Source organism: Lathamus discolor, chromosome 3 (assembly GCF_037157495.1).
Source record: "Lathamus discolor isolate bLatDis1 chromosome 3, bLatDis1.hap1, whole genome shotgun sequence".
NCBI classification, from domain to species: domain Eukaryota; kingdom Metazoa; phylum Chordata; class Aves; order Psittaciformes; family Psittacidae; genus Lathamus; species Lathamus discolor.
In genome coordinates, this window is record NC_088886.1 from 41,527,600 (window position 1) to 41,545,799 (window position 18,200).

Consider the following 18,200-nt stretch of genomic DNA (forward strand, 5'->3'; position numbering starts at 1 on the left):
TTGGTATGTGGTGTAAGAAAAAACGCAACTATAAGTGACCATCAGCTCTGTCAGATGAAGTCAGATTGAATCTACTTTTGCTTCCTGAGCCCGAACACATGGGTAATACACAGAAATCAAAATGAGGATTTCTTTAGACAGCCTTGTCTTACCCCTAGCGCTGGGGTGTAGCTGTTTATCTAAGTCTGTAAGCAGTGCTAAAGCAGTAACAGCCTCTCACTGGTGCCTCAGATATTTTGCAATTTCCTAGTCTGAATGTTTTTGCAAATGTAGGGCAATGTGAAGAGAGGTAGGCTTTTTTTTTCCCCCTGTGGTCATTATGAGGTGATGTGTGCCAAGGTAAGCAAGATAAATTGTTGAACAAAGTGCACCTGCAATTGAACGCTGCTGATTTTTGCTGAAGAGCAGGGTGGGGAGAGCACGCTTGCAGGAGCCTGGGTCTCTGAGGGTTCTGAAGGCTCGAAAAAAGCACAAATCCCAAAATGTTCGCCTTGAAGTGCGCTAGAAGTGTCTTCTGTCTTCTCTTCTTTCATGCTGGTAAGTGCCCTCCAAAAACTGTTGCTGTCTTTGGGGTTGCCTTCTATGTGATGTGAGAGAGCAGAGGGAAACTGGAACTGTTTCAGAACCAATCTCATATGGCCAGGAAAAGAAATGGAAAGAGTGAATAGTAAAAATAGAAAAGGAGTAGAAAAAGTTTATTGGACACCATGTACGTGTCTTGACTCATTGGTATTAAATGTCACACTTCCTCAGCACTTAAACTACTTCTTTTGGTTCAGTGGTGTCTCTTTCTCACAATTGTGAACAGTTCTATGACGTGTGTTTTGTAAAAATAGAAATAATTACCTTATTCCACTTGTGCGCTGTGCAATGTGTTGGCTCTCTCCTGTCACTCCCAAATTCTAATGGTGAATGCTTCTACTGTCACTGGTGGTGTAAATGCTGTTTCTGAAGCACTCAGAAGTTCTTCAAAAAGAAGTTTTCCTAGTTTATGCTTCCCCCTCACCATGGTTTCTGTTGAAATTCCTTCCTAGTGTATTTATTAGTGGCCATTTGATGTTAGGCAATTTGTACTGTTACTTTCAGTAATGGAGTTAATTGGATGTTTGTCACTGTTAAAGTTGTGTGTGTGTTTGGGAGCTTCAGTGTATTCCAAAGGAACTTGCTAGCTCCTGTCATTTCACGCTGTATGTACATGTACACATACACAGAAGGGTCTGTAGGTTCAGAATCTGATCTGCTGTTTTGAGATGTTCTTGGTTGGCAGTTGGAAGAGAAGCTGACTGGAGACTTTGTCTGTGCTCAAACCCATTTCAATTGGGTAGACTTTAAAGGAAGGACACAGGAAATTGCCCAGGATCTAAACAACAGTTTAGGAAGGGACAAATTAATTGCCTCTTTAGGATGAGTGAGGAAAAATGCAACAGATTCATGCTGTTTCACTATTTTGGCTGAAATGCGGAGCTTTGTTTCATGTTTCAGGTGTACATGGATAATGATTTCTTCATACAATTCTTGCAGTATCTTGTGTGTTTATATCTAAAACCAGAATGCTGAAGCCAAAGAATGTCTCTTACTTACTGGGATACTGAGACCCCAATTTTCATTTGCTTGTGCTTAGAAGGAAAATCCAAGGTTATTCCTCCTGCCCCAAGAAATTAATGGTGAAAATTTCACCCAGGTGGATGAGGCAGATGTTAAGTTTCCATGAGGTGCCTTTTTGCCACGACCCTGTTGTACCTTTCTTTTCTTCTAACCATCTTGGTTGTCACATTTCCTGTAACTCAGAGGTGGGCAGTTGTTTCTCCCTCTGTGGGCACATGCTGCCATGAAAGCTTCCTGTAAGCTTTCCAGGTCTGACCTGATGTTTGTTGACAGCAATAGGGTTGGCTCTGCATTGCAGTGGAACAGCAAACCAAAGCCTCTGTTCCAGTATCAGGTGCAAAACAAGTACATGACAACCCACAGTAGGCTCCAAATTGAAATTGTAGAAAAGCAATGGAATGTGCTGCCCTCTGCTTACAAAAATGATCTGTTGCCTGTTTGTCAGCATAAACCATACTTTCCTGTGCATTTTATGTACAGCTGCACTGTTTGTGCATATCCTTAAAAAGGCAGCCAAGTGTTTGTAGCTTTGGCACATAAAAGGATAGTGTTTGAGCCTGTTGAAAGACACCTTTCTTCACTGATTAATGGAATCTCCACTACTAAACCTGAGTTGTTCATGGAACTACCCTCCCATTTTGTGACTGTGAAAATGGCCTCTTATAAAAGAGTGTTTTGAAGGGACAAGTTTACTTTTCTGTGTTTTGTAATAGGCCTAGTGACTAGGCCTCTTGAGCACCTAAGACTGCTTTCTTTATTCAGACCAGAAAGGGCTGGGACAGGATGCCAGGTACTAACTAGTAGTGCTTGAGACAGTTCGACCAGTCTCTTTGTAGCGTACCATTTTAAATAACCATTTCAAATACTTTTGAGTCAAGAAAAGATGATGTATTCTGCAAGGTTTTAAGAAAGGTCTGGACACCCTGACCTGTTCCACAGTACCTGTATTTCTTAAGTCAGAAACAAAGGAGTATAAGCCTATTCTATTTCTAGTCCAAAAAAACTTCATGTTAATCTGGATGAAAGTGGGAATTGTATCTAAAGACTTAGTGTTGAGAGAGCCCTGCTTTCTTTGTGCTTTGGGTGGAGGAACGGAATGAAAGGTTGGCTGTTCAGAAACCTTTAAAATGGAAGCTCTGTAACGAAGGCACTGATGTGTTTTTGTAATGTTTTCTCTTGATGTTGTTTTTGCAGCTCTCAGCCTGGAACGTATCCGGTGGTGCACTGTTTCTAAGCAAGAACTTTCCAAGTGTAATGACATGAGTAAGGCCTTTGGCAGGGCTGGCATCCTTCCGCCTCTAGACTGTACAATGGGGGGGTCAGCTGCTATCTGTACCCAGATGATCAAGGTGAGTTGTGAGTGACAGCAGTGTCATTGATTTCATTCCTCGTGTGCCTCACAATAATTGAGTGGTGATGTACACAGCTCTGCAGTAAGTGTCTCATGATCCAGGCAGCTCACCATATGTTTCCTGGCATTCATGTCTGTGAAAAATCAAAGTGTAGGTTTAAAAAAAGTCATAAAGGTGCACATCTGAACTTGCATGTCAGAATATCCCCATTTCATCTCTTTAGCTAGTGGCATATGGCCAGTCGTTAGGAGCACAGCAAAAGCCTTAAATATTTCCTCCGAAATACTAATCTTTAGTTTAGGAATTGTGTCAGGTTTATTTAACAGATATTTAGGAAGGATGAACCTGTAAGGTGCAGACAGTAGTTAAAGCTGTGCTGCTGAGCCTGTATGTAGATTGTATTTCGATAAACTCTGTATCAAACTCCCGTTTCAGAGTTCTGTCATGGAAATTGTTGTATATACAGATGAGATAAGTGTAAGGCCAAATCAAACCTCCCAATACCAGAGTACAAGAGAAGACAAAGCAACAATTAGGGTGAGCAGAGGGCACAGAAACCCAGCTGTATTAATTCAGCTGCCCAGAGCGTGCTCAGTTTCCAAAAGGAGCACAGCTCTGGGGAAGGTTTTAAAGACTGTAAATGTGTGGATTTGCAAAATGAAGTATGGAGAATAATTCCATGGGACGTAACAGGTGGATATTGGAGGAAACATGGAGGCAGTCATGGCTGTCTTCACTGGCAGAGTGTGGGAGCAGAGGAGGATGGCTGGCTGTGCTAATAAATAATATTCTTTGTGTATCCTGTGTACAAATGACCCAGAATCAGGGTTTTGTGGAAAAGATGCAGCCTGTCAGGGGTGAGAGGTTCAGAGCCAGAAATGAGGCCCAGCAGAGTAGTTTGAAGGGAGATGAGACAAGTGGGTTTGTGGCCAGAAAAAGGAACGTTATTCCTGAAATTGCAGTCTTGTAAATTTTTGTCAACAGAAGCAGAAGGGTTGTCTGACTGCTAAAGCTACCTCACTGCCTATGGATAAATACTGTTCTTGGGTGAGGGAATCACAACTGTATTGAAGAATGTTAGGAGCAGATATCAATACATGTGTGGGTCTTGCCTCGGGATTAGACAGGAAATAATTTCTAATGTCAGATCTCCCGAAAGCTGCTGATGGCCACATTCCATAGGAGGACCTGTTAGACTCTGCAGAGAGGTTGTTAAAGGGGCTGAGGAGTGTCTTCTTCTGACATCCGGTGCACACAGACCTGCATTTCTAAGTCACTGCAAGCAGCAGGCACATATCTGAAACCTTGGATTCCTGTAAAACTTGATTAGCTGAACTCAGAAACCTGCAGGCAGATAGCGTAAGTAGCTTTCTGATAAAATGAATCTTCACTGTAAGGCTTCAGATGAGGCTTTGTCCTTGTGACCTCTTTTTATCTTGTGCTAATAAGCTGCTAAATGTTTAAGCTGGCCTACTCTGTGAGGAACCCCTGAGTCTGCTTCCGCACTGAACTCTGCTCGAGGCCAAAAAGGGAATGCGACGCAGTGGCTGAGGAGGTAGAAATACGCTGTTTTATAACTGCATCACTTGGACTTGGTCCTGTGAATGTGTTAGCACATGGATAAAGTAAAACAACTTTTTATTTGAAGGTGTTTTAAAATTGAGAAATGTCTAAATATTAACCTAGGGAGCCTGGCAATATTTAATGTGACCAGAGCTGTTCTTCAGCAGGTCTGTCAGTACTTCTGTAGGGAATTCTCAAATGTTGTGAGACAGAAATTAAGTTCCTCTGAAAATAATTAACAGGGTATTACCATGGCACATAAACTTACAAACCCCCCACCAAATTGTATGTGGAAGAATCCCGTGCTTTTCTGAAATGTATTGGCAAGTGCTTGCTACAAGGGAAAAATAAAATACCCACACTTGCTGATATGCAACTTCAGCAGTGATTGTATGCATGTGGAAGAAAGGTCTGTAGCCTGTGAATTACTTCACATTAAATACAACAGGCATTGTTTCTTTCTTGTCCTGTTGTTTATACACAAGCTGTTGATAGGAGGCTCTACTGCTAAACAGAGCTCAAAGGCTCAGCCTTCCAATCTGACATTGGAAATACATCCACATAACACAGTCCTTGTCTTCTGTGTCCAGCCTTTCCCATTGTATCTGCTCTGTTCCCAATCCACCACCAGTTCTAGAAGCCCATATTATTCTGAGGGTAAAATCCTTTTAACTCCCGCCTCCTCTTCTTCGTCTCACTGTCAGGTATGCCTTCTAAACAACTGGCCATATTTGATCCCTAAACTTTTGTCCTGTGCTCTGACTCTCACTGATGGAATATCAGACCTGGTTATTCCAGAAGAATTGTGAATGCCCTTTAGATGCAGATATCTCCCAGCACAACTCCTCTCCAGGTTCCTCTGGAGCTTTGTTCAGCTCTCATGAAAGAGAAGCAACTCTAAGGACATCTGTTGTTTCAGCTAATTAATAAATATCTTTTTCTTTCTCCTCTGAACCAAATAAGTAAAATATTTCAAATTACATGGGAACTTCAAATCCTGTGCTCTTGCATGATCCCTTAGAAAAATTTCAAGCTTTATATGTAGCTCAACCTGTGAGAGACTGCTGTGTTATACTGAGCAGTATAGTCTTAGCCCTGCCCTAACCAAGGCTCAGCAAACTGCGAAGATATGGGTAAACTAATTACCCCTCCAGTGCTGAACCAGAGGTTAAGCAAACTGATAAGAAACTTGGGGTTAGCTTAGCAATGCAAAAAGACAAGCTGCTTATTATTTTCTGGGCCGTATCTTGTCTCTGTGCAAGTTACCCTCTCCTGACTTCCGCTAGGTTCAGTACACACAGTGAGTCAGGCTCAGCTGGTCAGAGCTGTGTTACAGCAGTTCTCTAGTCCTTGATGCCATGGGAAATTCCATCCTGTGCTATCCAGAGCAGTCTTGCATCTGTAGCAGGATTCCAGCCAATTTGGTGTTACAGTCAGCTGAAAAGGTACAGTACCGTCGGACACCTTCCCAGCAGTGGGTGCCCCAGATCTGCACTCCCCCACTTTGGGGAGGTTTTTTAGATTATTTCCTCCTCCAAAATGCACTGCCATCTGCTCCCCCTCTCCCAGATGTGTGGCTGTTTGTCTGCTGAGGTACAGGCCAGCATGCTTTAGGCTTGCTTTTGCATGAGTATACTCTGGCATTCAGATTTTGCAGCCCCAGAAGACATTACTTCAGACTACCTGTGTATGACTTCAAAAATGTATTTATTTAGGTCTTCAAGCTTTGGGGTACTAGCTATAGAGATGACTGAAACTCCAAACTAACGGGCTTTAAGATTCAACGCTGAGTTGCAGCATCCATTACTAATATTCCTTTGGACTATGAAGACTGGTGAGGCCATCGTAGTCCAGGGCTGGTTTCTGCATCATTTTTGAAGGAAGGTGGCTTTGAAGTTCTAAAATCCCTCATGGTGATTGTTCTTTGGAAATATGAGTGCCCTTAAAAGAACTTTTTGGAGAAAACTGAGAAATGCAGATTAAGGGGTGACCTCTGAATTCACGGGTATCCTGCCTCTGGCTGCTGAAAAATATGTATAGGCAAGCTTCAGCATGTGTTCTGCCCTTGTGTCTGCACAGGATCATTTGGCAGATGCAGTGACACTGAATGGTCGTTTGATTTACCAGGCTGGAAAGGAGCATGGTCTGAAACCTGTGGTTGGGGAAGTGTATGATCAAGGTATGTTCTAAATAATTTTTACATTACTTAATATGAGCTTTTATCCATTTTTACTGTTTCCATTTTATTTTGGGGTCCTCCTCTTGAAGACTCTAAACAGCAGGTAATGGTCAGGTTCCCTCTTGGATGTTCCTGCCCATAACAGAATGTGTGGGGGAAATGAGATGGAGTGCTGTGGCAGCATCTGTCCTGAAATAATTGCATCAAAGTAACCATTCCTGTAATAGGTTTGTTGGGTTGTCCTTTGTTTTTGGCTTCTTTTTGGTATTGTCTTGCTGCTTACTGTTTTTCTGTTTCATACTTTGCAGATAAATTAATGAATTGCAAAGCATAAATTGTTACTAGTTTTATCTTGCAATCCCATAAATTAGAATTACTACATTTTATTTTTAGTAGTGTATATGATTATCTGCTGGAAGAAAGGGAGTGATCAATTCTGCCCCTTATCTGGGTGTCCTTAAGCTTTGAATTCTGTTCGAGACAGAGACAGTAATTAAGTGGTGACTTGTCATCCTGACTAAGGACTCAGTATCATCAACCTGTTTGTGTGGTTCAGAGCTGGAAGATGTCCCTCATAGCTTTCAGAGACCCAAGGCAAGGAACAGCTCTGGAAGCAGTCTGCAGGCAGTGGTGTCGCACCACTGTTGTGAGATGGAGCTGGATTTGATTTGCAGCTCAGTCTCACTGTCATCTGGCCAAGATATCCTCAGCAGAGCCTGTTGGTTCTGCAGCAACTGTTAACCATATCGTGACCCTGGTGAGGGAACCGCAGCTCAGTTTCTGAAAACCAAGCAGGTCTCGTGATCCAGAAGCTGGCTATCTCCATTAGTCAGGTTGTGAGCTAACTGTATCTCACTGAAATGCGGCTGTGAAGCTACTGCATTATTCTCTTTCTTCCTATGCAGAGATTGGAACTTCCTATTATGCCGTGGCTGTGGTAAGGAAGAGCTCCAACATCACCATCAACAGCTTGAAGGGTGTCAGATCATGTCACACAGGCATCAACAGAACTGCAGGCTGGGATGTTCCAGTGGGTTATCTACTTGACAGTGGGCGTCTGGCAGCAATGGGATGTGACCTTCCAACAGGTAGGAATCACAGGGCAAGGACCTGTTCTTCAGCAATACATTTCTATATGGTGGACAGAAATGTGTGGTTGTAGCTGCTGTTTATTCCTTCGCTTTGATGCTCCTTGTGAAATGGGATAGGCTTACTGTCATTCTGATAACGTCTGCAGGTTCTTTTCTTTTAGACTTGGAAACCATCTTTTAAGAACAAAATGGCTCACCCCTTCTAAATGTTTTTACAGATGTACTGAGTAGTTGTGTTAAAATGAGATAGTGGGATCTTGTTTTTCATTGCAAAAAAAAATCTCATTCTAATTTCCCATTTAGCTGTAAGTGACTATTTCAGTGCAAGCTGTGTTCCTGGAGCAAACGGTGCAAACTATCCCACATCCCTCTGTCAGCTCTGCAAAGGGGACTTGACTGAGGAGAACAAATGTGAACAGAATTCCCAAGAGCAATACTACGACTACAGTGGGGCTTTCAGGTAAAAAACATGGCTCTGTCAAAATTTTTATCACTATGCTCTATCCATTGCCATCATGACCAGGCTTCACTGACACGGAACTGAAGCCAGAGAGCTTCCAGCTGATCTTGTTAGAAAATCTGCTGTTGCGTTAGGACAGCCATGCTTTAAACCTAGAGACTGAAGAAATGTAATTCTAAAACCCACTATTCCAGGTATTAATACCTGAGTATTAAGACAAAATTGATATTTAGCACCTATAGTGGGCAGGGAAATCCCATTGCTGTTTGCTTTGGCCAGCAGCTGGAAACATAAGTCTGAGCACTGGGGTTTTTTTCAGCAGACTGTATCTTTCCCAATAAAACCTGATGACCCTTTGAGTCTGAGCGCTGAATTGCCACCCTACTCAGCTATTTCAGTCATCTCACCTCAGTTGCACTGAATTACCGAGTTGCTCTGCCATCTGTTTTTGCACACTAATCTTTCCCTTATGTCTGTGTGCCGTGTTGCAGCTCCCACTCCCTAACTAATAGCATTAACTGAGCAAGGACAGAATTTGCTCGTGTGAAACACTTGCTCCTCTCTGCCTATTCCCCAAAGGATTGTGTGACTGCCTTAGACAGACAACTGTCCTGGACAAAGAAGGTCATAGTATTTGTTGCAAGCAGCACTGAACATGTTGTCCATGTTCCCCAAATGACAGTGATAGTTTACTTCATGCTCTGACAGCCACCGGTCTCTGCCTTGAGCAAAACTCTCAGCACGGGGAAGTAGGTCAGTGTCTGATGGAGTGCAGCATCAGGCCCTCTGGCTGTTAGCCATCAGTGTCCAGTGCACGGGAGCTGTGCTTTGAAATGCATCTTTGTGGTTGGATTTCTGCCTATTAGGTGTTTGGCTGAAGGTGCTGGAGAAGTTGCTTTTGTGAAGCACAGCACAGTGCCTGAAAATACAGATGGTGAGTAATCCAGAAGCTTGCTAAATGATGGCTTCAAGGTCTGAAGTACAGTGTCTGTAATGACAGTATAATGTCAAATGACTGATTTATTTGAACTGAGGAATCAGCAAAAAAATGCTGTAATAGAAAAAACAGATGTACCTATGGATTTGTGCACAAAGAGATAGAGGAGTCCATGTGATTTTATTTATTTTAAATTCTTGATAGTTTTAGTAAAGGTTATAGGTGGAATCTTAGGCTTCTTCTGGAAAGAGCTTACTGCACTAAACTCCTACTTTTATGCAGACCTTGGCTGTTACACTGCTCCTGCCTACCCAGGGATTTCAGCAGAGACTAGCAGAAAGTTAACAAGATGTGGCCTGCCCTATCTGGCAATTTGTGAAATCTACCTTGAGCATAACAGCACTTTAATATCGTAGAATCAGAATAGTTAGGGTTGGAAAGGACCTTAAGATCATCTAGTTCCAAGGCTCTGTCCATCATGGGCCTGTGTGACCAGCGTTTACAGGAGGGAGGGGAACAACCAAAGATACGTTACATGCAATCCTAGACTTAGGGATGCTCTTGATACTGCTGCAGACCCAGTACAGTTCAGTGCGGTCTCACAAGCGTTAAGCTGTTTATTGTCTTATCACAGATACACGACTAAAGGACTATGTAGATGTATGGGATATATTTTGCAGTTGGGAATAGTTCAGAGATGTGTGTTCTGCTCCACATGTGCATGTGGTGCTTAGAGCAGACGTGGGGCCAAAAGCATCAGCTGCACCTCATGTCTGTTCCATACCCATGTTATGTCTGATTTCAGGAAGAAGTCTGTCTTCATGGGCCCAGCGGCTTCGTTCCCAAGACTTCCAGCTTCTGTGCCGCAACGGCAACACAGCCGATGTGACAGAGTGGAGGACCTGCCACTTGGCCCGAGTCCCAGCTCGTGCCGTGGTTGTGCGGCCTGACACGGATGGGACAATCGTTTTCCATCTCCTGAACCAGGGACAAGTAGGACACCATTTTTTCAGCAGTGCGTTGCATTTTAGAGGGGTTCTCCCACCCGTCCAGCTGTGAATTGAAGACAGGATTATCTGGGCACCTTCAGCTCTGTGGGGTTTGAAGGGGGATGCAAGTGACACATGTCCTATGTAGAGGGATGTGTGACAGGTCTTTTTCTTTTTTTTTTTTTCCTTTCTTATTTCATTACAGCAAAGATTTAATGGGGCAGGCACGCAGTTTCAGATGTTTGACTCTGCAGCCTACGGTGTACAGAATCTTCTGTTCAAAGACTCCACCACAGAGCTCGTTGCAATCACAGATCAGAATTACCAGGCCTGGCTGGGTAATGACTATCTTCATGCCATGCAAGCTCTGAGCTGCGACCCCAACAGTAGGTTGTCTTTAGATTCCTATTCATAACCAAGAATAAAGGTAGCTGATAACAGAGACTATCTTCATTCCTGCTTTGTTTTCTTTATTTTCTGACTCTTGGGGTGTTATGGCAAGATGCCAGTCTAATCTTTGAGCTTGGGGAAAGGAAATCTTTTGACCTAGAAATATCATCACATTGCAGAATACTTTCCTGTGCAAAATGGCCCACTTTGTGTTATAAGAGGCAGACATTTTCTGCCCTTTCTGGTGTATGAAAGACATTAATCTGGTAAGATGCTACTGCTACCTGGTACTCTGTTTCCTAGCTGCAAACAAGGGGAAATAGTAATATGTTGCTGTGTAAATCCTCAGCTAGTCTATAAAGAATGTATGAATGGGAGATAATTTCCTCCAGAAGCTGAAGAAATCCTCAGTTGCTCTTTACTGGAGTGTTATGGTCTTTTATACTATCAGAAGAATGTAGAAATTTCTTGATGTGCATTCTGGCAAAGTCAGAAACACAGGTTGTAAGAATCTGTGCCTTGAAAACCTTAATAATCCTGACAGCTGAGCTTCCCAAACTGCTCTGTGCTGTGGCAAAGCCCCTTCTCTCCTGACATGTCTCTTCTGGGCATTGCTCCATGACTGTCAGGTATGAGCAAGCCTGTGTTCAGGGTGCGGTTTTGCTGAACTCAACTAACACATTCTGACTGCACTTAAATGAGCATAGGAGTTCTAGTTCCTTTGCCATGGACAGGTTTGCAGTGTGGACATACCACTAATGTGGGGAGCTCTGTGGTTCCTAATCAGATGTGTGAGCTGGAGAGAAAGAGAAGTAAACATTTTTAATAACATACAAGATTTATATGCAACAGTGGGCAGTATCGTTGTGTGTCTGGTACAAAGAAAGTGAACTGTAGTATTTGCTTCTCTGTGCAGCATTGCCAGAAAGCCTGAACTGGTGTGTTGTATCCACTGAGGAGATTTGGAAATGTGGTGAAATGGCTGTTGCCTTTAAGAAAAAGAATTTGAAACCTGCAATTCAGTGTATTTCAGCCAACACTAAGGAAGAGTGCATGGAGCTGATCCAGGTAGGCTGCTACAGTCCTTGTGCAGTAAACCAGATTAATGCAAGGTGCTCTCTGCTGGGTGGGTAGGATATGTGCACTTACATGTGCACAGGTATGTGCACTTAGGTGACCAGTAGAAATACTGGATTTCAAGGAGGTGATCTGTACTTCACATGACATGGGTGGGCCTGGACCTTGGTGATCTTCAGTTGTGATGAGGGCACTGTTGCCAATCTAGCTCAAGCCTGTATGTATTAAATCTCCTGTCCCCATTTCACTGATGATGCTTTATGCAGGTTTTAGGGGGTTTCTTTAGCAGCGTATTGGCTTTTTATTGTCAGACTTGTCCTTCAAGATGCAGCGGGTGTGATGCTAGAGGTGTTACTGTAGCAGGGAAGGTATCTGCTTGTTTTTTTCACAGAAATCCTAAATTCTACTTTATTTTTCAGAAGAAGGAAAGCGATGCGGTAGTTCTCGATGGAGCCGATATTTACACAGCTGGGAAGATACATGGCCTTGTACCAGCCGCCGGAGAAAGTTACTCTGGTAAGAAGGTCAGGAAATAAAAATATAGACTGTATTTTTCCATCCAGGTTGTTTGAAAATAGCTCTAAAAGCACAGACTCTGTTCCCAAGCCCTGCCGGAAAAACTGTTTTCAAAGGAAATGAGAGTTAGTATCCTCACATCATGGAGAGAGGAGGAAATAAATATGGGAGAGGTTCCTACAGTGAGTTTGTGACAATTTTTATCTCTCCTGCTGCAGGACCAGGTTGAATCTTTGGCAGTTTTGAGTCTTAAACCTCTTTGTCTTTTCAGTTCTGAAGAAAAACCCTTACAATGGGAAAAAACAGTATTCACAAAATCAAAATATTTTTAGCAGAAGCAGAAATATGTAATGTACACCGTAGATTCTAGTTAGAAACAAATTCTTCCTGTCAATGTGCCTGCTGCAAAGTCACCAATGACAAAAGGGCTTGTGTTACTAAGGCAGAATGTCAATATGCTGCAAAACTCGTGGAAATTGTAATGCAAGCTTGAAGTTTTCACATAAAAATAACTTCTTCAAGCAGTTTTGCTAAGTCACTAATGACCCAAATGTTTTTCAGAGGGATGTATTTATAAGAGCTGGTATTAACATGAACACTTTCATGTTTGTCTCTAGATCGTTCAGTTCTAGCACACAGCAGTACTGGTATATAGGCTATAAGTGAATGCAACACTGTAAAGTAGTAGAAATGAAAAGTAATTACGTGTACATTCATACTTCCTGACTAGCTGATTGTTGGTGCAATTGAAGTTGGCACAGATTAGTGTAATGGATCTGTAGATGATCATTAAGCATTGGGAATGGTTAGGGGAAGCCGTAATGCGTTTTGTTTTTTTCTGCAAGCTGATGACAACAACAATGCATACTATGCTGTGGCATTAGTGAAACGAAATCTGACCAATGCATTCACCATCAGTGACCTGAAGGGAAAGAAGTCCTGCCACACAGGACTGGGGAGAACTGCCGGGTGGAATATCCCCATTGGTATACTAATTAAGAGGGGTATTATTACGATAAGAGACTGCAATATTCCTCAAGGTAAGACAACAGTACTATCTATCAAGAATACACTGTCTAATGATAAACTGGCATTAGGGAAGTAATTTTGGTATTTCATAGCTCTATATTAAAGCTTATGTTTGTGATGGGATGTTGTGTTTTTAATGTAACAATTTGAAGTTTTAAGTTTACCACCAGAGTAGACTGATGGAGGGGTCATTCTGAGAATGTTGTATGGAAGGATTCCTTCCCTTTATCACAAAAAACATTGCCTAATTTAGGTTGGAAGGGACCTTTGGAGGTCATCTAGTCCAGTCAACTTCTCACGAGCAGGTCCAGTTATATCTGATTGCTCAGGCCCATGTCTGGGCAGGTTCTTAGTAACAACTAGAATGGACATTACACACAACTTTTCTGGACCCTGTCTCAGTGTTCAACCTTCCTTGGTATGAAGAAATTCTTTCTTCTAATTTACCAGAATTTTCCTTCTTGTAACTTTGGTCTGTTGCTTTTCACCCTTCTGTTTTGCATCTCTGAGAAGCATCTGGCTCTGTCTTCTTGAAAAACCCACTATGTAAATGATGACAGGAATACACTATTAGTTGTCTTATCTCAAGGCTGACCAAACCCAGCTCTCAGCCTGGTAACTGCTGAGTCGTGTGCTCCAGCTCTCTGAGCATCCTACTCTCCTTCCACTGTACTTGCTCTAGAATGTCAGTGTCTTTCTAACACCCTCTAGGTGGTACTTCCAGCTCTGAGATATCATTGCAGTATAGGATGTATCCCTGTCCTGAATATTATTGTGTTTATTTTCAGGCTGGTTTTAGTAATGGAGCAGTGTAGCTCAACAAGAAAAAGATCTACAACCACAGATCGTAGATGTGAATTTTCGTTGCCTGTTTCCTATCTCCCAGGAAGTTCTTTGGTTTCATTACATAATCAGCTAAACAGTGCTTTAAAAATCTTTTAGAAGCTGTAGTTTGTGTAGGCAAACTGCAGACAAAGGCTGCTGTAACTCGTGTTTCTAGTGTTCTACTGAAACCTGCATTGGTTATAACTTCATGGCAGTGTAACTAGCTTGCTGGTGAAGAGCTCATGCTTTTCACTCCTTATATTGGTTTGTTTTTCTTTTCCCAGGTGTGAGTGAGTTTTTCTCTGCCAGCTGTGTGCCTTCAGCTGAGCAGGACAATTACCCATCAAAACTCTGTCAACTATGTATTGGAGATGGTAGTGGAAACAATAAATGCAGTGCAAGTAGCCAAGAGCGTTACTACAGCTACAGTGGAGCCTTCAGGTAATTAATATGTACGGTTGTTATTTCGCCTGTCAGCTTGTCAAAATGCAAGGAGGATCTGTTTTCAATCCCAGTCAGCAACAAGTGGTTATCATTGCTGCAGTGGGTGGCACGTCCTGTAAATTGAGTGGGATATGTGTCCCCAGATGTCTTTAGCAGCACAGGTATGTCATAAGGCATTAGATCATGTTAAAAGCCTTTTGCCAGCTTCCTGGCCCACAGCCAACCAGATGACCAGCAACCAAATCCATATGTCTGTTTACAGAGCAGCAGGCACCCACCTAGTGAGGACCAAGCAGATTGTCATGAGTCTCCAGTCTTGCTTTAATCTAGTGTGACAGACAGTCTGCCACTCTGAGTGGTCAGGTCATGCATAAAGAGCTTTAGCAGGGAAGCAGGCAAATAGAAACCAGAATCTGACTGCTTTAAGTCCATGACGAGAGTGGTAGGCTAGTGATGGGGAGCCAGGAGCTGGGTCTTCCCTACCTGTTACTCATTGGTGGCTGTATGTGAAGGCAGGTTTTTGAACAACACAAGCAGCTATGGCCAGTGTTCAAATATCAAATCCTCTTCAAAACAATATGTGTTAAAGGTACAGGGGGAAATAGTATAACATGAAATAAATACTTTGTGTAACAGTTGGACATGTGTATATGGGACCATACCCAAGGACTATGAAACTCTTTAAGATACAGAAGAAGCACTTCCTTTTCCTGACCTGCATCTCTGAAGGTCACGGTGCATGTAACAGCTGGCAGCGAGCTGTCTTCTTCCTGCAGGGTAGGAGACTTCAGCAGCAGCTGCCTGGCAAATATGGAAGTGCTAGACATAGATGACTACTTTTTACAGCTCTATTTAGTTGTGTCCAGCTGCTCTGCTGGGGCACATGCCTTGCAGGCAAACTCCAGATCCTCTGCTGTACTTCACAGATTAACAGAGCTAGCTACCAGTCACCAAATCAAAAGGCAACAAATGCTGGGTTTGCTTATTAACTTAGGGTCCTGCATTTGTTTGCAGGAATGTATGTAAAAAAAATTTGAATTCTAAACCTGTCAGTTACTAGCAAAAAAAGAATGCGGTTCACATGAAAACACTCTGAATTAAATTTTTTAATCTCATTTCCTACAGGTGCCTGGCACAGGACTCTGGGGATGTGGCCTTTGTGAAGCACTCGACAGTGTTTGAGAACACGGATGGTACTTAGTTCTACCTATCTCTTTATTATAATTCAGTTCTTTTTCTTGAGTTTCTTTGCTCTAAAGCATTCAGTGAGTGACAGTGGCCAATTTCTTTTTCTCAGGTAAAAACACTGATAGTTGGGCCCAAAACTTGAAGTCCAGCGATTTCCAGTTACTTTGTCCAAATGGTGCCCGTGCTGAAGTCACGCAGTTTGCTGAGTGTCACCTGGCTCAGGTGCCAGCTCAGGCCATTATGGTTCACCCAGACACCAGCATTTTTGCCCTATATGGACTACTGGACAAAGCCCAGGTATTAATAACACATTTATTCTATGGGGGAGTTATATATGGTCTAAGACAGACCAAGGATAAAGACAACAGGACTATACTGCCATATTACGACCCCTACATCATGGCACTGGCAGCATCTGCACTGCACAGAGCCCTTTTGTTTGAGTGGGATGGAGAAGGTGAAATACAGCCCATGTAATTCTTGCAGTAAAACCACCCTGCTGCACAAGGGATTTATTTCAACTTTTTGCCCAGTCGCTGGTTTCAGCAGTAATTTTCATGGAGCTGGACATGTTTTCCCAAACTGCATGACTTTGAAATCTACAAGAAATGGAGTACATGCTAACACTTCTTCCATCCTGGAATTTTCCTAGGACTGCAACAGAAGGTTGCTGGGTATGCTTAAGCTGCAGCCATGTACAGGGTAAACCATTTAGTAATATCATGCCTGGCTGCCGCAGCTAGGTTCCTGTTAGTACTGGAGTTAACCAGTTTAAAAGCAATACCGAGTATCTCCATGTTATGCTTCAGTAGTTTCTGTAACTCCTGTGCAGCCAAACCCTCTATTACACAATACTTAGATTTTTTGGTGGGTTTTTTTAATACAGCCCCTTCCAGATACTAACTGAAAAAAAACACAAAATCACAAACGCTGTTCTTGTCATTGCCAGTGGCAGAATTCTGTGTTAATCTACTGGAGCGTCTAAAAGCAAACGCATAAGAGAGATCCTGCAACTGTGCATGAATATTTCACCTACAGAACAGTTCCTGTCATCTTTCATGTTGTCTGAGGGGAATGTGACACCTTGTCTTGCTTGCAAAATGCTGAAATTTTTGCTTTGTTCTCAGGTCTACTTTGGAAATAGCAGCAATGAAAATGGATTCAAAATGTTTGATTCTTCAGCTTTTCAAGGAAAAAACTTGATCTTTATGGATTCTGCTGTTGCGATCGTGCCAGTAGGAGAGAGGAGGACATATGCAGAATGGCTGGGGAGTGAATATATTGAGTCCCTTGAAGGGATGCAAACACCACAGTGCTCTGGAGCAAGTAGTAAGATAAGACAATACCTACTCGTGGCTACTGTCATTCCCCTACTTATTTTATGTCAGACACAATGCTCAGACTAGCGTGGTCCAAATAGCAACACCCAGACCACCTCTGCCCTACCACCTTTTGTTCATAGCAGCCGTTTGGATAATACGTTGTGCTAACATTTGAATGCCTCTTCTTGCCTCTCTGCAGGGCATGTGCTAACAGCACCTGCTCATGAGGGGAGTGGGCTGGGGCTGGAAGCTGCCCCTGTCTGCGTGGATGGGGTGGGATGTGGGGCAGAGGCCAGCAATGCAGTGTCAGCGTGGTTTACAAGACTAGTCAAAAACTGGGGCATCTCTGCCTTTTTTGCTCATGTTGAACCACCCCTGGCTGGAGGATTCCCAGGTGGTGTTAGATGAATACCGAGTTTCTGACCTGTAGAAGAATTTCTGCATCTTGGAGGGCTTCATCAAAAATCTTGTCTAGTGAATTCTCTCTGGCCTCTTGGCTGGTTATGTTCAGACTCCTACATCCCTGCTTATCCTATCCTACCCTTGCTGGGGGCAGCAGTTCCTCCTGAGCTCTGCTGCCAGAAGAGGTGAGTGCACAGACGACAGGCTCTGCACAGGGACAATCTGCAGTCCAGAATACAGCTTCAGCCCCAGGCAAGGCCCCGCACCTTCCAGCAGAAGAATGCAGGGGGAATCTCTAAAGTCATTGGATGACAAGGCCACAGATTCTTGGAGGGGACCACCTGTTGGCAAAGAAAAGAAGAAAGCCAAATGTGCGCATCCACTGAGCTTGCTGACTTTCCTCACCCAATACTCACTGCTTGGGAGAGATGCCTATGACCTTCAATTTGATGCAGTCTCCACCAAGAAACTTGTATTTGTCCTCCTTCTATCCACGTGGGGTTACCTTGAGTGCCCGTGCACGAAACTTGTATTTCACGGTCAGTGAAAACGGTTCACGGTCTGATTAACCGTTTCTGTATCTATTGGCTCGTAGCATTCAGTTCTTATCCCTAGCTGCAATAACTGCTGTTGCTGTGTTGCTGGCAGGCAGCATCCTTCTGACCACAGCTACCCCCCCGTGATCCTGGGATCAAAAGACATTCAGTGTAATAAAAAAACTTATAGAACCAGATGATAATAATAATGTAAATAAGCGAAATTAACAAATAAACGTGAGAATTACAGCTCATCCGGACTTCAGCCTGCTCCCTCAGCTCCTCTCTTTCCTCA

At 43.0% G+C, this 18,200-nt stretch overlaps 1 protein-coding gene across 1 annotated transcript; it reads left to right on the forward strand.

The window, feature by feature from the left end:
* The first annotated feature begins 352 nt into the window (after positions 1–352).
* On the forward strand, positions 353–18,159 carry MELTF (melanotransferrin). The gene is made up of 15 exons (XM_065674883.1): positions 353–537; positions 2,800–2,954; positions 6,600–6,699; positions 7,605–7,787; positions 8,094–8,250; positions 9,117–9,184; positions 9,993–10,180; positions 10,382–10,562; positions 11,483–11,634; positions 12,063–12,159; positions 13,005–13,199; positions 14,298–14,454; positions 15,583–15,650; positions 15,755–15,942; positions 16,773–18,159. Exons 1-15 carry the CDS (start codon positions 483–485, stop codon positions 17,049–17,051), a joined length of 2,223 nt encoding a protein of 740 aa, XP_065530955.1. The 5' UTR covers positions 353–482; the 3' UTR covers positions 17,052–18,159.
* The last annotated feature ends 41 nt before the right edge of the window (positions 18,160–18,200 follow it).

Bases quoted from the DNA above. Each gene is read 5' to 3' on its own strand.
- MELTF (XM_065674883.1), top strand. From the start codon at position 483: ATGTTCGCCTTGAAGTGCGCTAGAAGTGTCTTCTGTCTTCTCTTCTTT. The intron at 8,251-9,116 runs GTAAAAAACATG...TCTGCCTATTAG, and splicing joins GACTACAGTGGGGCTTTCAG to GTGTTTGGCTGAAGGTGCTG. The intron at 15,651-15,754 runs GTACTTAGTTCT...TCTTTTTCTCAG, and splicing joins AGTGTTTGAGAACACGGATG to GTAAAAACACTGATAGTTGG.